Raw genomic sequence first — 22,303 nt, forward strand, 5'->3', positions numbered from 1 at the left:
CACCTCTTTCAAGCCTTGCTCAACTCTCATCTTCTCAATGAGGTCACCTTGACAACCACCCTATTCAATACAGCACACTCTCCCCACCTCCAAAAAGCACTCCCAAAACCCTTATCCTGCTTTATTTTTTCCTGTTCCATTGTACTTATCACCTCCTAACATATTAAATAACTTACTTTCCTTGTTAGAATATAAACTCCATGAGGACAGGGTTCTTTGTTTCGTTCCCTGATGTTTCTCAAGTGCTTATTAGAACAGTGCCTGATGTATATGGAACATTCCATAAAAATCTGTTAAACAATTACCATACATTATCATGCTTTTACTTGGTGGAAGAAAACTGATAAATATATACTATATGGGTCAAAAGGTCACCACAAAAATAACCCCCTTTTTTTTTCTGCTGTGCTGTGCAGTATACGGGACCTTAGTTCCTCGACCAGGGATAGAGCCCCGTGCCCACTGCAGTGGAAGCATGGAGTCTTAACCACTGGACCTCCAGTGAAGTCCTAAAAATAACCCTCTTTTAAAAATAAGTTTAAAGCCAACTAATAAATTGAGTTTATATATAAATTTACATTCTAAGTGCATTTATTAAATTTTAATAATGTATTTTGTCACTATAATTTAGAAAAATACAATGATTCAGATTTTTAAACAGATAATTTATGGGGGGATTATTCATACTATAATTTTTTTTTTTTACTCACAAAGAGTTTTACACCTAGGGTTTACACAAAGTTCTTGTGAAGACTGAATACTCCTCATTCATTAAAAAATATAATTAACTTATATATAAAATTTTCAGGAACACATCTACTTCATATAACAGGACATTCTGGTGTATAGTACCACTACCTACAGATGTATCAAAGGTAATTAATTTCATATTATACCTTACATTCTCCCTCTGACTGTACAGATTTGGAACTCAGAGTGGCACGTAAGTCCAATTTAATTTAAAAGGAATCCATTCCTGAAATTACCACATTATGAATACTCAATGAATATTTACAGAATAGTAATAGCCAGCTTACTTATGGCTTTGTGTCGAATTTAATCACTGAATTTTAAGAAAAACCCAGCAGAGGAACTTTACAATTACTTTAATTTTCTAGGTTTAAATAAAGTCCTTAATGTTATTTCAGAATAGGCCTAGGCTTCAGAATTTGCCGTGTAAGCAGATCAATAAACCACATCATACTAAGTTATGTACATAAAAAAGAGCAATTTGGAGCAGCTTCCAGCGTACTGTGACAATGGAAAATAAATCTCACATATAAATGTATATGTACACACATGTATGTGTATATAGAGCAGATAGATAACTTCTACTTAGTAGTAATTATTACAAAATGCTTAGAAAAGAAGAAAACAAAATATAATTTTAAACTTTATGCTTCTACCTCTATTATTTTCTAAAGTATGTCAACGAAAGAAATTAGCATTAGCTGCTAATATTTACTTCTGATGTTTAACTTTTACAGGAAGAAGTAAACAATTTAAGATCTAAAAACAATCTACTGAACAACAGTACTTTCAACCTGAATTCAAAAACAATTTCTAAGTTGTCAATTTTCTTGAGATTATTAGACATGTGAATATAGGGAACTTTAAATATCAGAAATCATAATTATTTATCAAGATGAAGGAAACCTGGTACTGAACTTAGGGTTTTGAGGATGGAGGATAAAGGCACTCAATTAACAAAAGTACCACCTTAAAAAAGTGAATGTTAAAATACTGTATGTTCTCCTAAATTGATCTACAGATTCAACACAATCCCTATCAAAGTACTAACAGGCTTCTTTGCAGAAACTGACAAACTTATCCTAAAAGTCATGTGAAAATTCAAAGGACCCAGAAGAGCCAAACAATCTTCAAAAAGAAGAAAGTTGGAGGACTTACATTTTCTAATCCCAAAACTTACTACGAAACTATAGTAATCAAAACAGTGCTGTACTGTTATATGACAGACCTATAGATTAATGGAATAGTATTGAGATTACAGAAATAAATTCTCACATTTATGATCAATTGATTTTCAACGAGATTCCCAAGATCATTCAATGGAGGAAGAAAGTCTTTTCAACAAGGAATGAAAAATTACCATATTACCCAGAAATTCCATTCTTTGTTACATACCCAAAAGAAATGGAAACAAAACTTGTACACAAATAATCATAGCAGCATTTTAAAAAATATCCAAAAAGCAGAAACAGCCCAGATGTCCATCAACTGATGAGTGCAAAAACAAAATATGCTATATCGATAAAATCGAGTATTATTTGGCAATAAAAAGGAATGAAGTACGGATACATGCCACAACATGGATGAAACGAAACCTGAAACTATAATGCTAAGTAAAAGAAGCTAGTCACAAAAGACTATGTATTGCATGATTCCATTTACATGAAATGGAATGAAAATATACTAGAGGAAAACTCATAAGGACAAAAAGTAGATTAGGGCTAAGAGAGAGGCTTGGGGAAAAAGGGAGGGGGTAGTGACTGCTAAAGGGAATGGGGTTTCTTTTGGATAATGCTCTAAAATTGATTTCTGGTGATGGTTACACACTGTATATATACTAAACCCCATCAAAGTTTACAATTTAAATGGGTGAATTGTATGGTATATGAATTACATTTTAATAAAGCTGTTTCAAAAAAAACTAACAATACTATACATTGATAAGTAGAACCTGATCCCCAGATTAAAAGGGCTTTCTAAATGGGAGTATGCAGGTAGGTATTTTTCTTCTTTGAGGTTTTGAATTTAAGTTTTAGAAAACAAGTGATACAAAAGAAATAGAGGCATACCAGTTATTCATATAACTAAATAATAATAAAAAAGAAAATAAAATACCAACATTAACATAAAGCTTTATGGAATACAAAGCACTTGCACATACGGTCCTGCAGCCAAAAAATGACAAGCCAGAATGAGTCACTTGTCCCTCCCCTGAGTTTAAACACAGAGATAACATATAAGAAATCAGAAGGTTGATGACTCTCAGGACACACTCAGGGGTTAATACAAAGTCTTGAAGAAACACTAGGAAAGACTGAAAGTGATTAGGACTCTTGTAGGGAGTAAATGGTGACCTGTATTAGAAGAGGACTGGAGTCCACGTTGTCCTGGGTGGACTGACGCCTACCCTGCCTGCTGTGGGGCAGAAAAGCATCAGAACCAGGCCAGTGCCAGCCCAAGGCTGCAAACTAATGACGAAGGAGTTCTAGAGCTCTGCTAGGGTGAGGGATCCTACAGCCACACTAGCAGGAGGCTGGACAACTCCTAAGCATTCACTTCTCCCCAGTTCAACTGCTGACCTGGCAATTATACCAGAGGGAGGCTACCATCTGATAATAATGCTTGGGAAAGAAGTACTAGATAGAAAGTTCTCTGCAGTGAAAGGGACACCCGTGGCAAATGAGCGGTGGTGCTTGAGCCCAGATTATTCATTATGAACAGCTTCCTCACCTCCAACCTCTAAATGACCTACAAGAGCACAATCTAGAGTCAAGGGTATTATGCCTATTTTTAAGTAGATCTTAATGACAAAATACGTGTTAACTGAATAACATAAGAGTGAAAAAAAGACTGTAAGCACCATGAAAGAAATAGAAAAATGAAACAGTCTATACTAAAGGATGGCAAATATGAAACTATTTAAATTAAATATAATAAATGGTTTCATTTCAGAAAAGTAAGGGAGGGTATTAGAAATATGAACCATAAACAAGCAGTTATGAAGAAAAATCACTTGCAAGTATTAACAACAAAATATATAATTGTTGAAATGAAGTCAATGAATGGGTTAAACAGCAGAAAAGATACAATCTAAGAAAAAAATTGTATACTGGAATACCAGGTTGAGGAGTGTTCCCAGAGGCATCAGGAAGAGATTAAAAAGTGGAAATAATAAGAGAAAAGCTATGAAATATAGATGGTACAAGAAGTATCAAGAGTATCTAATAGGAATTCCAGAAGGAGAGAGAATAGAGTAATAAATATTTAGAGAAATAGTAAAAAAGATTAGCCAGAACTGTGCAAAGTTACAGGTCTGCAGATTTAAAGGGTACATAGAGTGCCAAATAGGATCATATTTACATATCAGAGAGAAATTTAAGAACACTGAAAAACAAGAGAAAATTCTGAAAGATTCCAAAAAGAAAATGGAGCTCATTAGTAAAGGACAAATAATCAAACTGACACCAGACTTGAGACAACGAAGTAATATCTTTAAAGTTTTGAAGACAACTTTGAAACAAAAATTTATATCTAATTAAACTATTATTTACATGTGAGGACAAAATCAATATATTGGTATATAGGTATTTAAGGTCTCAAATACATAAAGTTTCTCTTTGAAGAAAATATTTGGAGGATTTACTTTAGTGACAAGTGAAAGAAATGCATGAGCAAGCAACTAGACACAAAAAGTAAAGGAGAGTAAAGGTGGTTCATCGTTATTTAAATATGCTGTGATGCAGAAAAACTGCACCTATAATATCTGGGTCAAAAATTCCAGGCAGTATTAACACAGGGTGGGAGAAACAGAGAGAGCTGAAAGCATGCTAAAGTAATAACTGTGTTTCAGATGGGCAGGGCAGGAATTTGTATTAATAAGCTTTAGACACCGATAGGGAAAAATAGTCATTTCTATGAATCCTGGTAAGTAAGGGATAACTACCAGAAACATAGGAATAGAGTATTTAATACTCAGTTTAGTAGAAGAAAATCAAATTATCCAAAAGAAGCTGTGAAAAAGAACCAAAAAGAAGCAAGGCCAGTAACAACAACGACAACCAACACACACACACGCACACGCACACACACACGCACACGCACACGCACACGCACGCACACACACACACACACACACACACACACCCCAGAGTAGCTAAAATGAGCCTTGGTAGACCAGTAATTATTGTCAATGTAAACAGATTAAATGTACCAATCAAAAGACAGAAAAACAGAGTGACCGGGAAAATAAAAAGCTAACAGTCTTTTCTACAAGGGATACGTATAAAACAAAAGGGTACAGAGAAGTTGGGAATAAAGGAATAAAAGAAGGACTACCAGGCAAATATGGGGGAAAAGAAAGTAGAGGTAGAACTTTTTAAACTCTACAAAATAAATTTAAGGTTAAAAAAACACCTGAGAATACTTTCTTGAACACTATTAAGCAGCAACTGACCAGCTATGATGATACATAGTTATTACATTTGTTTCTTAAGTTTATGAGTTTTCTAGTTCTCTGATTATTCCTTTTCTACCTTGGCCTGTGTATGTATCGTTTACATTCGTTTGTCTCTTTTCACTTGAGTTTTAGCAGCATTTGAGAATGTTTTAAACAAGTGAGGAGAAAAAGGAAGTTAGATTCAAACAGTTCAGGTTTTCTATTTGTTAAAGGTTCCGTACTAAAGTTATTTGAAACTAAGGGTCAAAATGAAATCAAAGCACTTACTGTAAACTTAGAAATTAGAGCACTTCTCCCTAAGTAATGGAAGATATACCCATAAATTTTCTAATGTTCTAAGCTTCCATGGCAACCTGTGATCTAGAGTACTAAAAAATCAAGTACACAAAAGCTATTAATAAAAAAATTCCATAGAGAAATGCCCTCTAAAATCTGGTCCTTTGTATAGCATCCATGAGGTCTGACTTTATTTTTTTCAGAATGACCAAAAATTCTATGGACAAAATCAATTATATTTGTATCTCGATATTTGGAGGAGTCTATTTTTATACTCCTTGCTTTCCACGAAGAAAAGTAAGGTCTAAAAATAGCAACATGAAGTTAATCACAAAGGGTACTTTTTAAAAAGCTAATAAAATATTTCAATTGTATAGTATTTGTTAATCTTCCTGCTTAAACCTCTTACCACATATGAAATATAAATTAAAAAGGCAAGCATACAATAAAATTACTATGCCTCAAAATGCTTTGATTAGATGTTAATCACAATCTGTGGATTTTTCCTCTTTGGGGGTTATTATTTTCAGAAATTTCATGCATTACTTCAGGATTCTAATATCGCATTTACTTGCACATAATCATTTCTCTTTCACCATACTCTATTTCTGCATTTGCAATAAAAGCATATACTAATACAGCCATCATATAAAAATATTCATTATATTCCAGAATTCTCAATGTTCAAAAAGTGAAACTATGTAATTAAAATGCAACTCATCTCCACCCACCTTTTATAGCCAACTTTGTTAATAAAGAATGATGTGAATTGTTAACTGAGGGGCACTAAGCACTCCAAGGACTAAATACAGGCACTGTGTTTCTTCCATCATACCTATATCTTAAATTCCTTCAGCTCCTATTTATCAGGGAAGGGCTGCCAGGTGAGCAGTCTGTCACTCTTGCCTAGACTAATAGATTCTCCAGTGGCTTTTGTTACAGCTCATGTCATACTATTAAATCTATGTGCCTTGAAAATGGCATAACATATGTAGCTGAATCTTGTCAAGTCTAGATAATCAGACTCTGTTTGGCTTCACAAGCAGATGCAGCTTAGAGAAGTAATATACATATGCAAATCACAGCGGTCCCCTTTGAGCACCACTGTTCCTACCTCTAATGACCCTCGCAGAAAGTCTGTTTGTTCAGCTCCCACTTCCAGGGCTACATCAACAGAAGCAAAGGGACGGCTGGCCATCTGCTGTCGTTCTCGAAGCAGTTGCTGGAGGGGGTTAAAAATCACTTGTTTTAAAACATGTTAAATTCAACAATATCTAGTTCCATTTTGAACAAAATGGCATTCAAAACTGAGAAGTCATCTAATACACATACTCATATCTAGATCATTAAAAATGAAAATTATTTTCTCCCCATGGCCTGGGTTATATTTCCATAGAGGCTTTAAATGTATGGTGCCTCCAAAGAACATTTCCCCTGACCTCCATCCCACAAGCCTAATGAAATGTACTCAAAAGCACTTTGAAAACTTCAGACGAGAGCTGCTACTTAAGTAAAAAGTGCTATTATGATGATGGCTATGCCAAGTTTTCCCACTCAGAGTAACTCATGCTTTTGTCTTAGCTGAAAGCAAGTGACAGTAAAAATGTTTAAGAAAAGATAATCAGAAGTTGTCAAAATGCATTAATAGAGATTAAAGGAACATATCCCTCTGCCCAGACTAAGCCTTGTAAGTCATCAAGATCCCCTGTCAATTGCAGGAATTGTTATTGTCAGTGTTTTCAACTTTATTCAAAGCCTCTGTTCATTATTTAAATGTTCATTATTTAAATGAGGAATGATTAGTAGGTTGCAAAACACGTGTGCCAGGGCTTCTAAAACACTTCCAGATATTTGTTTCTTTCTGTTTGTGTCTCTTCTGGGCTTTGCTCAAACTAAAACCAATAAACCAGCAAGTCCCAACCAAGTACCCAGCTAATTTACATTTCTGCCTCTCTTTGTAATTATAATATTCATTAAGTCATGATAACAAAAAATTAATGACCAGCACTAGATATTGCAAATCTTGCCCTTCTCATTCTACACAGCTAATACAATTATTATTAAATATTAAAAGTGGATGAGCAATGCAATTAAATACTCTTTCAAATGAGAAGAAAATCGTATCATCGAAGAAAGGCAAGATCCTTGAATACAATGAATGGCTTCATTATTCACACAGATTTTTAAAGATTCACTGGAAGTAACTTCAAATATTAACAACTGGTCTTTGAATGTAAATGTATGTAGCACTGTGATGCATCATTCATAAACTTCCCTTTCAGATGACGAAGGAACAAAAGCCAACGCTTGATGGTAGTTTATTGTTTAACACTTGTGACACAGCAGTAACTGTGCATGTAATGAGCATCTAAAATATAATTTAAGGTCTTGCTTTTATTATTAAAGAGAGAACATCTACTTGCTAATACGGGACAGAAATAATACAACTATTACTCAGTAGTGGTTTAAATTCTTAAATTATATGTATTTTTAGGAGTAATGAAGACATACTAAAATATTCAGAGTAAAAAGTAAATGTGATTTAAACAACCGAATTATTCAATTTAATATAAACTCAGATTTGTACTATTAAAAATACAGCTGCTGGCAAACAGAATCTTGTTTGTGTCTCTCTCAATAGGAGTGGCCAATTGATCTGAATACCGTGTCTATGCAAAATGCAAACATAATGTTACTCCAAATACCAAGGGATGCTAAGTGTAGAAGACACAATGCTCTTTTTATCTGGTAAAAACATAAACACACACACATACAAATATACAAACTGCCTTTGCTACCGTAATATAAAAATTCCCTTGAGAAAACTGTAAATTCTAGTTTGGATCTTAACATGATTTTCTAACATCTGTATTAAAGTTTCTTCATTTGTACTAGTTTTCCTTAGCTTATAAATGGCATCTCACATAATTGATTTTTTTTTTAAATGAACACTTTCTCTTTCCTCATCTTACCTTTTCCCTACACGTAAAAGTAAAATGTCTACAAGATATAATTAATGAATACTCAATACCACAAATTGTAATATGTCTATAAATATTCTACAGTCACCATATTTGAAAAAGAATAGATTCCTCCGGAAAATAATGTATTATTGTGACCCCCACCACTCATAATAAAGAAAAATCAGTGATTGATACTTTTATTCATTTAAAAAAATATACTATAGGATAGAAAGGCATTTTAAAAGATTCCAGTTTGTCTTCTGAGCTTTGAGTTTTCATCACTTTTTAAGAATTGAATGCTTATTACAGTACGCTTTGCAAAGAAGAAAAATGTTTTTCTTGTTCAGGACCATAACACTGTAGTTTGTAAAATAAGACACAGCGAAATAAAAATAATAAGAGCACAAGACAGTGTGCAGTAAAGGATACAAACAGGGAATTAGCTAAATGAATTCATTCCGGGTCGCTTAGCAGAGGACTAGTTCGAGGACTTTGGCTGACATTCTAACTTTGGGAAACTAATGCAAATGTTCTGACTGGGAAACTCAGGGAGGGTAAGTAATTTTATCCTAAAACACTCTTGCTTTGATATGATGGCCCTAAAATAATAAAATGGAACAAAGTGAGATTCTCTTTGCTACTAAGTCCCTGGCTCTTAGCCATATCCTTAACAATTGTCCTTTCTCTTGCCAGTTAACATCTATATGCATTACTTCCTGAATTTTGCCCCTTCTATGTCAGAACAAAAGAGATATAAACGATATGCTTACAACTTAAATTCTGTCAAAATTTAGTGGAAATATTGACAGAAAAAATACGTAGACTCTGGAATTAGGACCTGTGTTTGAATACCAGTTTTTCCACTTTGTAGCTGTTTGACCTTAACCAAATTATTCAGACCTCTCAACGCCTCAAATATTCTCATTGCAAAGTTGGGCTAATAATAGTGCCTACACCTAGACCTCAGAGGACTTGTTTTGAATCCCAGCTTCCCCAACCATTACCTATTGTACCATCATCAAATTCTGTAGACTTTTCTAAGGCTTTTTTTCCCCTCTCTATAAACGGGAATAGCGATAATATCAGAAGATTGGGACTAACAAGATAATGCACTTGCACCGCTCAACACAGAATCTAGCACATTGTGAGAACTCAGTAACGCTTCATTGGTACAATTATCATGTTAAATTTCAAGCACCAATTTTGTCTTTAAAGATGGCACGCTAATTACCACAGGCCCATTTTCTTTGGCACTAGTGACATATTTTGCTCTATTAGTCTCCCTTTTAACAAACGTTGCAGATTTATGAGACAGTTGGGAAATGTCATGACTGTGGTAAAATGAATCTAGATTTGGAACTTTCTGCCATTTGTGACTAAGAATGATAAAAACTCAGCCTAAAACTTATGGGGAAATATAGAGTACTTCCTTAAGAACTTTCAAAAATTAACTTATTTTGTGATTATGATTTTTATATAAAATGAAGTTTGACATTTTATATATAGATAAGAAGCCATATAACAGATGATTTATTTTATAACTAGTCTGCAGTTGCCAATTTTTTAGGAGAAAGAAAAGGCCAAAAGAACAAATGGATCATAATACAACAGATCATAATCATGTTGCCATAAACATTGTTGTGCAGAACATTTTAAAATCATGGATGTTCTTAGTGTCATGTTTGTTATCTATAATAATTGTTTTATTATTCAAAATCTCTTACAAAACAAACCATGAAATTAAAAATAATATGAAAATCCATGCTTAAATTTGGCAACTGGGAATGGTCATTGATTCTATCAAATGTATATATGAAATGCTTCCATGCAATACTACTACTTCGAATATCGTATCATTCCCCAAAAGTTCATATTAATCACCTTTCCAACCACTGCGAAGGCTACAGCTCTAATGGATTTCAGATAATAATCCTTAAAAACACACACACTAAAGAAAACAGTAACTACCTCTGTTTCCAGTTGTCTTCCTATGTCTTTCCTCCTGTGTCCAGGTTCTATCTGTCCTCCCCCCATACCTCCAAATGTCCTTCTACTCCATCCAAGTTTGAAGTGATCATCTCACCTACAAATTATTTATGACATTAGAGTGGCACTATCTCTTTAAATCGTCATGCTTTTCTGAAATCTTTAAGGCAAAAACTATTTTATATTTGTTTTTTTATTCCCCACAGCACTTAGTTTGTAGTCAAGAGTATTTGATGAATGAACAATGAAGGACTGACTTAAAGTATAGAAATCTATATCATCTGAATGTGATTGAAGGCAAGTTTTTTTTTTTTTTTTCAGTATGCGGGCCTCTCACTGTTGTGGCCTCTCCCATTGCGGAGCACAGGCTCCGGACGCGCAAGCTCAGTGGCCATGGCTCACGGGTCCAGCCGCTTCGCGGCATGTGGGATCCTCCCGGACCGGGGCACGAACCCGTGTCCCCTGCATGTGCAGGCGGACTCTCAACCACTGCACCACCAGGGAAGCCCTGAAGGCAAGTTTTGATAAAACATTTTAATTGTGAAAAAACCTTTAAAAATATATGTCCTCCGATATTCTAGAATTTATGTCTTATGCTCAAATCTAACTGGATATTCATTTTTTTAGAATGGGCAATTTTGTGGATGCAAGAAATCACTATCAGGTTTTTTATTTCTCTTCATCCACTTTATTACAATACTGTAAATATTATGAGAAAACTGCCACAAAGTCATCATAATGCATTCATATTTTAATAGCAATTATTCCTAAGATTTTTGAAAAGTATAAAAGGAGCAATCAAAATGATTTAGTCATTATTCCTGAGCTTACATAATAAAATTTACAAGGAGTTTGAATTAGCGATTAAGCAACATTTCATGAGACTATTTCTATTATTAACACAAACACATTTAACATAGAGGAATATAAGTAAAAAACCAACTTTGGGTTTTTGATGCTAGGATGGTGTGAGGAAATAAAGAGAAGTGGCAACATCTCTTTGCATCAGTGAATTAGGAAAGCATGATATTCTATCATTTTATAACTAAATCTGCAAGGCACAAGCTTATTCAGTTTTTCTTCATTGTTTGAAAGCAAAGTGTCCTCAATTGTCAAATGGCCACAGCAGATTTTCAAGGCAGGTTGTTCAGGTACGCAGGGTTGTTGTTTGAGCAGTAATGTGTCAAAAACAAAACCTACCTTTCCTCTTATCAAGCCTGCTACCAGACAGAGGAAGAAAAGAGGAATAATGGAAAATTTTTCAAAATCTTCCAAAATATAAAGTACTATATTCCCTATAAATGCTAAGAAATTATATCAGTATAAAACCTACTCATGTCCACCAGAAGGCAGACAGCAGAAACAAGAAAACTACAATCCTGCAGCCTGTGGAACAAAAACCACATTCACAGAGACAGATAAGATGAAAAGGCAGAGGGCTATGTACCAGATGAAGGAACAAGATAAAACCCCAGAAAAACAATGAAATAGAGTGGAGACAGGCAACCTTCCAGAAAAAGAATTCAGAATAATGATAGCAAAGATGATCCAGGACCTCGGAAAAAGAATGGAGGCAAAGATCGAGAAGATGCAAGAAATGTTTAACAAAGACCTAGAAGAATTAAAGAACAAACAAACAGAGATGAACAAAATACACTAGAAGGAATCAATAGCAGAATAACTGAGGCAGAAGAATGGATAAGTGACCTAGAATACAGAATGGTGGAATTCACTGTCGCAGAGCAGAATAAAGAAAAAAGAATGAAAGGAAATGAAGACAGCCTAAGAGACCTCTGGGACAACATTAAACGTAACAACATTTGCATTATAGGGTCCCAGAAGGAGAAGAGAGAGAGAAAGGACCTGAGAAAATACTTGAAGAGATTATAGATGAAAACTTCCCTAACATGGGAAAGGAAATAGCCATGCAAGTCCAGGAAGCACAAAGAGTCCCAGGCAGGATAAACCCAAGGAGAAACACACCAAGACACATACTAATCAAATTGACAAAAATTAAAGACAAAGAAAAATTATTGAAAGCAGCAAGGGAAAAACGACAGATAACATACATGGGAACTCCCATAAGGTTAACATCTGATTTCTCAGCAGGAACTCTACAGGCCAGAAGAGAGTGGCATGATATATTTAAAGTGATGAAAGGGAAGAACCTACAACCAAGATTCCTCTACCCGGCAAGGATCTCATTCAGATTCGATGGAGGAATCAAAAGCTTTACAGACAAGCAAAAGCTAAGAGAATTCAGCACCACAAAACCAGCTGTACAACAAATACTAAAGGAACTTCTCTAAGTGGGAAACATGAGAGAAGAAAAGGACCTACAAAAATAAACCCATAAGGGCTTCCCTGGTGGCGCAGTGGTTGCGAGTCCGCCTGCCGATGCAGGGGACATGGGTTCGTGCCCCGGTCTGGGAAGATCCCACATGCCGCGGAGCAGCTGGGCCCGTGAGTCACGGCCGCTGAGCCTGCGCGTCCGGAGCCTGTGCTCCGCAACGGGAGAGGCCACAGCAGTGAGAGGCCCGCGTACCGCAAAAAAAAATAAAATAAAATAAACCCATAACAATTAAGAAAATGGTAATAGGAACATACATATCGATAATTACCTTAAACATGAATGGATTAAATGCTCCAACCAAAAGACACAGGCTTGCTGAATGGATACAAAAACAAGACCCGTATATATGTTGTCTACAAGAGACCCACTTCAGACCTAGGGACACATACAGACTGAAAGTGAGGGGATGGAAAAAGATATTCCATGCAAATGGAAATCAAAAGAAAGCTGGAGTAGCAATACTCATAACAGATAAAATAGACTTTGTTATAAGAGACAAGGAAGGACACTACATAATGATCAAGGGATCAATCCAAGAAGAAGATATAACAATTATAAATATATATGCACCCAACACAGGAGCACCTCAATACATAAGGCAACTGCTAACAGCTCTAAAAGAGGAAATTGACAGTAACACAATAATAGTGGGGGACTTTAACATCTCACTTACACCAATGGACAGATCATCTGAACAGAAAATTAATAAGGGAACATAAGCTTTAAATGACACAACAGACCAGATAGATTTAATTGATATTTATAGGATATTCCATCCAAAAATAGCAGATTACATTTTCTTCTCCAGTGCTCATGGAACATTTTTCAGGATAGATCATATCTTGGGCCACAAATCAAGCCTCAGTAAATTTAAGAAAATTGAAATCATATCAAGTATCTTTTCTGACCACAATGCTATGAGACTAGATATCAATCACAGGAAAAAATCTGTGAAAAATACAAACACATGGAGGCTAAACAATACACTACTAAATAACCAAGAGATCACTGAAGAAATCAAAGAGGAAATCAAAAAATATCTAGACATAAATGACAATGAAAACACGACAACCCAAAACCTATGGGATGCAGAAAAAGCAGTTCTAAGAGGGAAGTTTATAGCAATACAAGCCTACCTCAAGAAACAAGAAAAATCTCAAATAAATAATCTAACCTTACACCTAAAGGAACTAGAGAAAGAAGAATAAACAAAACCTGAAGTTAGTAGAAGGAAAGAAATCATAAAATCAGAGCAGAAATAAATGAAATAGAAACAAAGAAAACAGTAACAAAGATCAGTAAAACTAAAAGCTGGTTCTTTGAGAAGATAAACAAAATTGATAAACCTTTAGCCAGACTCATCAAGAAAAAGACGGAGAGGACTCAAATCAATACAATTAGAAATGAAAAAGGAAAAGTTACAATAGACACCACAGAAATACAAAGCATCCTAAGAGAGTACTACAAGCTACTCTATGTCAATAACATAGACAACCTGGAAGAAATGGACAAATTCTTAGAAAGGTATAACCTTCCAAGACTGAACCAGGAAGAAATAGCAAATATAAACAGACCAATCACAAGTAATAAAATTGAAACTATGATTAAAAATCTTCCACCAAACAAAAGTCCAGGACCAGATGGCTTCACAGGTGAATTCTATCAAACATTTAGAGAAGAGCTAATACCCACCCTTCTCAAACTCTTCCAAAAAATTGCAGGGGAAGGCACACTCCCAAACTCATTCTATGAGGCCACCATCAACCTGATACCAAAACCAGACAAAGATACTACAAAAAAAGAATATTACAGACCTATATCACTGATGAATACAGATGCAAAAATCCTTAGCAAAATACTAGCAAACAGAATCCAACAACACATTAAAAGGATCATACACCATGATCAAGAGGGATTTATCCCAGGGGTGCCAGGGTTCTTCAATATACTCAAATCAATCAATCTGATACACCACAGTAACAAATTGAAGAATGAAAACTATATGATCATCTCAGTAGATGTAGAAAAAGCTTTTGACAAAATTCAAGACCCATTTATGATAAAAACTCTACAGAAAGTGGGCATAGAGGGATCCTACCTCAACATAATAAAGGCCATATATGACAAACCCACAGCAAACATCATTCTCAATGATGAAAAACTGAAAGCATTTCCTCTGAGATCAGGAACAAGACAAGGGTGCCCACTCTCACCACTATTATTCAACATAGTTTTGGATGTCCTAGCCACAGCAATCAGAGAAGAAAAAGAAATAAAAGGAATACAAATTGTAAAAGAAGAAGTTAAACTGTCACTGTTTGCAGATGACATGATACTGTACATAGAGAGCCCTAAAGATGCCACAACTAGAGCTAATCAATGAATCTGGTAAAGTTGCAGGATACAAAATTAATGCACAGAAATATCTTGCATTCCTATACACTAATGATGAAGAATCTGGAAGAGAAATTAAGGAAACACTCCCATTTACCATTGTAACAAGAAGAATCAAATACCTAGGGAGAAAAAAGACCTGTATGCAGAAAACTATAAGACACTGATGAAAGAAATTAAAGATGATACAAACAGATGGAGAGATATACCATGTTCTTGGATTGGAAGAATCAATATTGTGAAAATGACTATACTACCCAAAGCAATCTACAGATTCAATGCAATCCCTATCAAATTACCAATGGCATTTTTCACAGAACTAGAACAAAAAATCTTAACATTTGTATGGAGACACAAAAGACCCCGAATAGCCAAAGCAGTCTTGAGAAAGAAAAACATAGCTGTAGGAATCAGACTCCCAGACTTCAGACTATATTACAAAACTACAGCAATCAAGAAAGTATGGTACTGACACAAAACCAGAAATATAGATCAATGGAACAGGATAGAAAGCCCAGAGATAAACCCACGCACCTATGGTCAACTAATGTATGACAAAGGAGGCAAGGATATACAATGGAGAAAAGACAGTACCTTCAATAAGTGGTGCTGGGAAAACTGGACAGCTACATGTAAAAGAATGAAATTAGGACACTCCCTAACACCATACGCAAAAATAAACTCAAAATGGATTAGAGACCTAAATATAAGACTGGACATTATAAAACTCTTAGAGGAAAACAAAGGAAGAACATTCTTTGACATAAATCACAGCAAGATCTTTTCTGATCCATGTCCTAGGGTAATGGAAATAAAAAAAAAAATAAACAAATGGGACCTAATGAAAGTTAAAAGCTTTTGCACAGCAAAGGAAACCATAAACAAGACGAAAAGACAACCCTCAGAATGGGAGAAAATATTTGCAAATGAATCAAAGGACAAAGGATTAATCTCCAAAAAAAATAAAGAGCTCATGCAGCTCAATATCAAAAACAAACAGGGTTTCCCTGGTGGCGCAGTGGTTGAGAGTCTGCCTGCTGATGCAGGGGACATGGGTTCATGCCCCAGTCTGGGAAGACATCACATGCTGTGGAGCGGCTAGGCCCGTGAGCCATGGCCGCTGAGCCTGTGCGTGCTCCACAATGGGAGAGGCCACAATGGTGACAGGCCTGCGTACCGCAAAAACAAAAACAAAAACAAAACAAATATCCCAATCAAAGAATGGGCAGAAGACCTAAATAGACATTTCTCCAAAGAGACATACAGATGGCCAAGAAGCACATGAAAAGCTGCTCAACATCACTAATTATTAGAGAAATGCCAATCAGGACTAGGACTAGGTATCATCAGGACTAGGTATCATCTCATGCCAGTTAGAATGGGCATCATCAGAAAATCTACAAACAACAAATGCTGGAAAGGGTGTGGAGAAAAGGGAACCCTCTTGCACTGTTGGTGGGAATGTAAATTGATACAGCCACTATGGAGGTTCCTTAAAAAACTAAAAATAGAATTATCATATGACCCAGCAATCCCACTACTGGGCATATACCCAGAGAAAACCATAATTCAAAAAGACACATGCACCCCAATGTTCACTGCAGCACTATTTACAATAGCCAGGACATGGGAGCAACCTAAATGCCCATTAACAGACAAATGGATAAAGAACATGTAGTACATATATATACAATGGAATATTATTCAGCCATAAAAAGGAACAAAACTGGGTCATTTGTAGATACGTGGATGGATCTAGAGACTGTCATACACAGTGAAGTAAGTCAGAAAGAGAAAAACAAATATTGTATATTAACACATATATGTGGAACCTAGAAAAATGGTACAGATGAACTGGTTTGCAGGGCAGAAACTGAGACACAGATATAGAGAACAAACGTATGGACAGCAAGGGGGGAAAGCAATGGGGTGGTGGTTGTGGTGGTGGTGTGATGAATTGGGCAATTGGGATTGATATGTATACACTGATGTGTATAAAATGGATATCTAATAAGAACCTGCTGTATAAAAAATAAATTTAAAAAAACCCATACTCATGTCAATTTATGTGTGAAAGTGTATATTTGAATATTCCTAAAATTATATTATAATTCAAAGTAACTCAAACTCAAATGAAAGCTAAAAATCTTATATAAAAGGCCAAGATAAGGATTAAATAATGCCAGCAAATGAAGGTCTTTGTTGTCATTTGGATAACACTGAGCATATTACTGATATGACTAAGACATAGCCTTCACAGATTCTTAGATCCGGAAGGGGCTTATAGATCCTCTAGATTCTTCAACCTGTAGATCACAGACCTATAAAGAGTAAACAGACGAGCACTAGAAAAATCTATGAATCTGGCAGTAATAGATGATACTTCAAAAAAATTTTTTTCAACTTCAGTGGATTCAGTAATTTAACTTAGTACTGCCTTTAGAAGCTAATTGGTCCTCATTCAGAACCAAAATGTAACTCCACTATTAAATTCTTTTAACAAAGAAATCTATCAGCATATATTCATGCTTAAAAATAAAAAGGGATTGAGTAAATTCTAAAAGCAAGCAAGGCTACTTTAGAATTCCCTCCACATCCCTATTTGCTGCATAAGAACTTGAAAATTATCTTAAAGGCAGAATGGGTCCGAAGCTCAAACATATATTTCTAAAGTTTCCTTTTATTTCTTCCCTTTGTCTAGCTCAGTGTTTCTCAAACTTTGGGGTTTAAGCAGTTGTATGTGCAACGTCACCTATACCCTAGACTGAATTATTTTGTGTCTACAAGATATCAGCCTTTCATACTGATATTAGATCATAATGTGCATGTAAAATAAGTCTCAGGGAACTCTAAAAATTGTTAATATTATCAAGAGGAGAGTGGCACAAACCATATGGCCAAACAGTATCACCATCATTTGCATACAATAAGGTCTTAAAAGCTTTCTACTGACAGGAGTTAAGGAAGATATATCCAACTTATAAGTATGGGCATTTTAAGTATGGGCTGCCTTTGTTTAGGTTAATTTAGGCAATGTCAAAGAAAAGGAAGTATGACAGATCTTCCTTATCCTCATGTATTCATGGTTATGCATTATTAATTGAACATCATGGAAGCCAAAACCATACTTCTTACATGGCATAAGTCTTCCCAGTTCAAGTTTGAAGCCAAGAAAATGGAAAGAACATCTGACAACTGTTTATACATATCAATCACTATAAGTCTTCATGGAAAGTACGTTTAATTTTAAAAGGATGGAACTTTGCAAAATCGGAATTTTTCTTAATACAAAAAGCTGTATCTTGCAGCATCCTACAAGGTTGCTTATCAATAAGTTAAGCTTCATATCATTGACTAGATCTTGGTTAAACCACTTTGGAGATATCAAGCTGGTTTGTGATATGTAGCAAACAAAGAAAAGTAAAACAATATCCCTACCAAATTACCACACCCACTCCAGAAACTGCTAACATTTGCCAACAGTTCTCTTGATATTTTTAAGTAAATTAAGAAAGAATGCACAGTTTTAGCATTTCCCTTTAGTCCAAATGAAATACTAACTTGTCCCAGCATAGTCAGTTACTGGTTTTCATCAACTGTGTGCCTGTTGACTGCATTAGTGGAGAATTTTATCTTGTGAACATTTTTTCAAAAGAAAATCATTTGTATCTTAGTAATTGTAAAGAGTTGATTTTCCATGCAAAACTTTGATTTTACAAACGATATACTTGTGTATACTTGTTTTTATCTTATATTTGGCAACATATTTAATTCACTAATAAGAAAACAAGCATGACTGTGAGCATAATGTGATACATCTCTTCATGCATTAGCAATAAGAAAACAATTCTCAGTCAAGTGTTATCAAGAAATTTCACTAAGGAACAGAAGCAGATGCTGAAATTCTTCTTTACTTGGCATTCCAAAGAGTGAATCTTGAAGAGTTTAGACCAAAACTCTAGGCAGATTTTTCATTCCTTCTCTTCTCTTCCCTTCCCTCCTCTCCCTTTCCCTTTCTTTCACTCTAAATAAATAAACAAATAAATTCCTATTCTTAGAACAATTCAATAGGGATCTCTTGACTTACTTGGTGCCTAAGTTTGGCTGTGATCATTCATTCACTGGAAAAATTTTTACTGAGCTCCTACTGTGCTCCAGACACTTTTCTAGGAATGAATATATGAGGTGACTCTTGTTTCTATTTAGCAAGCGTTTCCATGCTATTAAAAAAATATCAGGGACTCTTCTGGACCATCTATCAGGAGACTGGAGGTAGACAACTAGGGGAACATTCTGATTTGGAGGAATTATTTAAGTAGCCTGGATTTGAAAGCAACAAATCCTTATCTATTTCTTAGTGGGCTAAAACCTGAAGATATGTAAAAATATTGGAAAAATTTTTGAAGGTTACTTCAGGCGATTTTAAAATTAAAATTTGGATTCTTAATTCTTTCTTTGTTGACAGAGATGGCATCACAGATTTAGACTTTGCCAAAGATGATCTCACTTCTGGATGAAAGAAATCATGCAGAATGGATTCATCTAGAAGAGTCAAAAATTCAGTTATTGCTTCATACACGACCATCCTTTCTAACGAGCAATGGAAAATTCAACAGTGCTTTGTGAGACAGTATTTTGTTTTGTTTGCACTTTTTGACATTAAAGCAAAAAGTCAAAAAATGAAATGCTTGTTGACAATTTTAAAGATTACTCTGGGCACTTAAAAGCATAATTAACAGCATATAGAAGTCTTGTTTGTTCAACATATACATACACAAAAAAATGAAAAAATTAAAGAAAAAAATCACTACAGAAAACATATAGGGTTGGGAGAAAGAGAGATAGTGGAGAGAGAAAGTGCTTTAGATAGGGAGATTACAGAAGGTCTCCTAGGAAATGATATTTGACCTGAAACCTTGAATATTCAGTCAGAGTAGGCATGCCTTCTCAAAACTCAGTTTAACACAGAAAATAGTATTTCTTGCTCACACAAAATTTTCTATAGGTCCAGGTAACTTCCCATCTGGTAACTCAGCAATATAGACTGCTCCAGTCTTGAGGCTCTACCATTTCAACTCAGAGATTCCTTAAGTGTAAAGGCAGAAAAGAGACTAGTGAATCTTGCATGGACTTTTCAATGTCTCACAGCAGAAGTGATGTATATCATTTTCCATAAGTAGTCACAGAACCCACCCTAACTAAACAGAGACCACAAAACGTAGGGGAAAAAGTGGAATATTAGGTGAATGGAACAAGAACAAATAAAGCCAGAAAAGAATATTTCAGGCAGAGGAATGAGCAAGTGCAAAGTTCTGGAGTTCCTCAGACTTATAGGTCTGAGCCTAAAGTGTTCAAGAAAAAGAAAGAGGGCTGAGTTTTATTAAGCAAGGTGGCAAGGAGCAGATGGTGAAAGGATAATTTTGGCTTTATCAAGGTTAAGAGAAATTGAAATAACACATATATATCATCAGGCATAAAAGGATCCAAATAAATCAGGTTCATTATTTTTTTTAAACACCATTTCTCTTTGTATTGCTCCGAGTCCATTCTTACGGTATTAGAAGTAGCCTGGAACAAACAGGCAAAAGAAATAGGCTTTACCATCCTCAAATAAAGTTATTTAAGATATAACCAGAAAACAGCAACAGCAGTTAATCTCAAATACAATGAAACTAGCTCTCCCAATAAGTATCAAAAGGTCAATTTTGTGTAACCTTCTTTAATACAAAAGGCCAGGTGGTTGTAATTTATCTGAGCAAATCAAAATGAGCAAAGGATGAGTACTGAAAAGGTCATTTAAAAGCTAGATCTCCAGAATGGATGTTTAATACATATTAGTCCTCAAAGAGCAAAAATGGGAAGCTAAATAATTTCAAATTTTGAACTTGCACTTAAAAATTCTTCTCACATAGAATATCCCCATAGTCATATTGTTGAATATATTATTTCCCCAAGTTAGAGGCCTAAGTTGAAAGAGAAATACCTATCCTACTCTCATGAAGAAGAGCAAATGAATGACTTTGACATCCAAGAGGTTCACAGCATGATCAAGTCAGCCTTGCCGGGTGGAAATATAAAAGCAGCTGATTACAATAGAAACGACACATCGACTCTTGCTTGTGTGCCAGTAATTTATGACTGGAGGCTCCTGTTACAGTAAAGCTCAGAGCAATCCTTCAGTAGCTTTTTCCCCCCCTTTAAGAATTAATTTACTAAAGAAAGATTTTTTTCTCCCTGATTCTGGGAATCAATACAAAGCTCAAAATTCAATTCTCAACCCCAACATGCTCACTTCTAGGTTAAGAAATTTTAAATGCAACAGAATCCAGTTAGCTTTTCCATTTAGTGTATAAGGAGTTCATGTTGAACATTTAAGTAGTTTGTGACAATAATTGTGAAGTTTTTCAAGAGGTACTTAAATCTTCCTGGAGACATAAATGACTCAAACACTGGCATTTTCCTCTTAATCATTATTATTATTATTATTATTATTATTTTTTTTTTTTTTTTTTGCAGTACGCGGACCTCTCACTGTTGTGGCCTCTCCCGTTGTGGAGCACAGGCTCTGGACGCGCAGGCTCAGCGGCCATGGCTCACGGGCCCAGCCGCTCTGCGGCATGTGGGATCTTCGCGAACCCGGGGCACGAACCCATGTCCCCTGCATCGGCAGGCGAACTCTCAACCACTGCGCCACCAGGGAACCCCTTAATCATTATTTTTAAAATATTTTTTTCCTTTAAGGAAAATGTGATTATTTTGCTATTAGCTAATGGAGTCATTTTCAGTTCTATACTGAGAAACTCTAAAAATGGTTCTTTTGTAATATATTTCTTTGTGAAATAAGACATCTACTTCCTATAATTTTTTAAGTATCTATTGGAAGATACCTATGATGCTCAATGACTAATCAGTGTGATATATTAATATGCAGTATTATTTGTTTTCAATTTTTTGTGAAAGTATATATGATAGAAATTTTTTAACAAACTAATTTCAATCATTTGAATTTTTTAAATGCAAAGGGCAGTTTGACTCACGATGACTCACGACTGGTATAAACTGGCTTTCCTACGTGTGTGGAATGGTGTGTTAAACCACAAATATCAGAATGTAAGAAAATCGGTG

General features: G+C 35.2%; 1 protein-coding gene across 2 annotated transcripts in view; it reads right to left on the bottom strand.

The window, feature by feature from the left end:
- Positions 1-22,303, bottom strand: part of ATRNL1 (attractin like 1) — a 683,154-nt gene that overhangs the window by 224,280 nt on the left and 436,571 nt on the right. Inside the window, exon 27 of one of the 2 annotated variants that reach the window (XM_060286202.1) lies at positions 6,597-6,704. The exons of the other annotated variant lie outside the window; for it this stretch is intronic. Coding sequence (XP_060142185.1) covers positions 6,597-6,704 — 108 coding nt within the window. The remainder of the gene's footprint in view (positions 1-6,596; positions 6,705-22,303) is intronic. 2 annotated transcript variants of the gene reach the window in all.

This window comes from Globicephala melas, chromosome 16 (genome assembly GCF_963455315.2).
Source record: "Globicephala melas chromosome 16, mGloMel1.2, whole genome shotgun sequence".
Classification (NCBI taxonomy): domain Eukaryota; kingdom Metazoa; phylum Chordata; class Mammalia; order Artiodactyla; family Delphinidae; genus Globicephala; species Globicephala melas.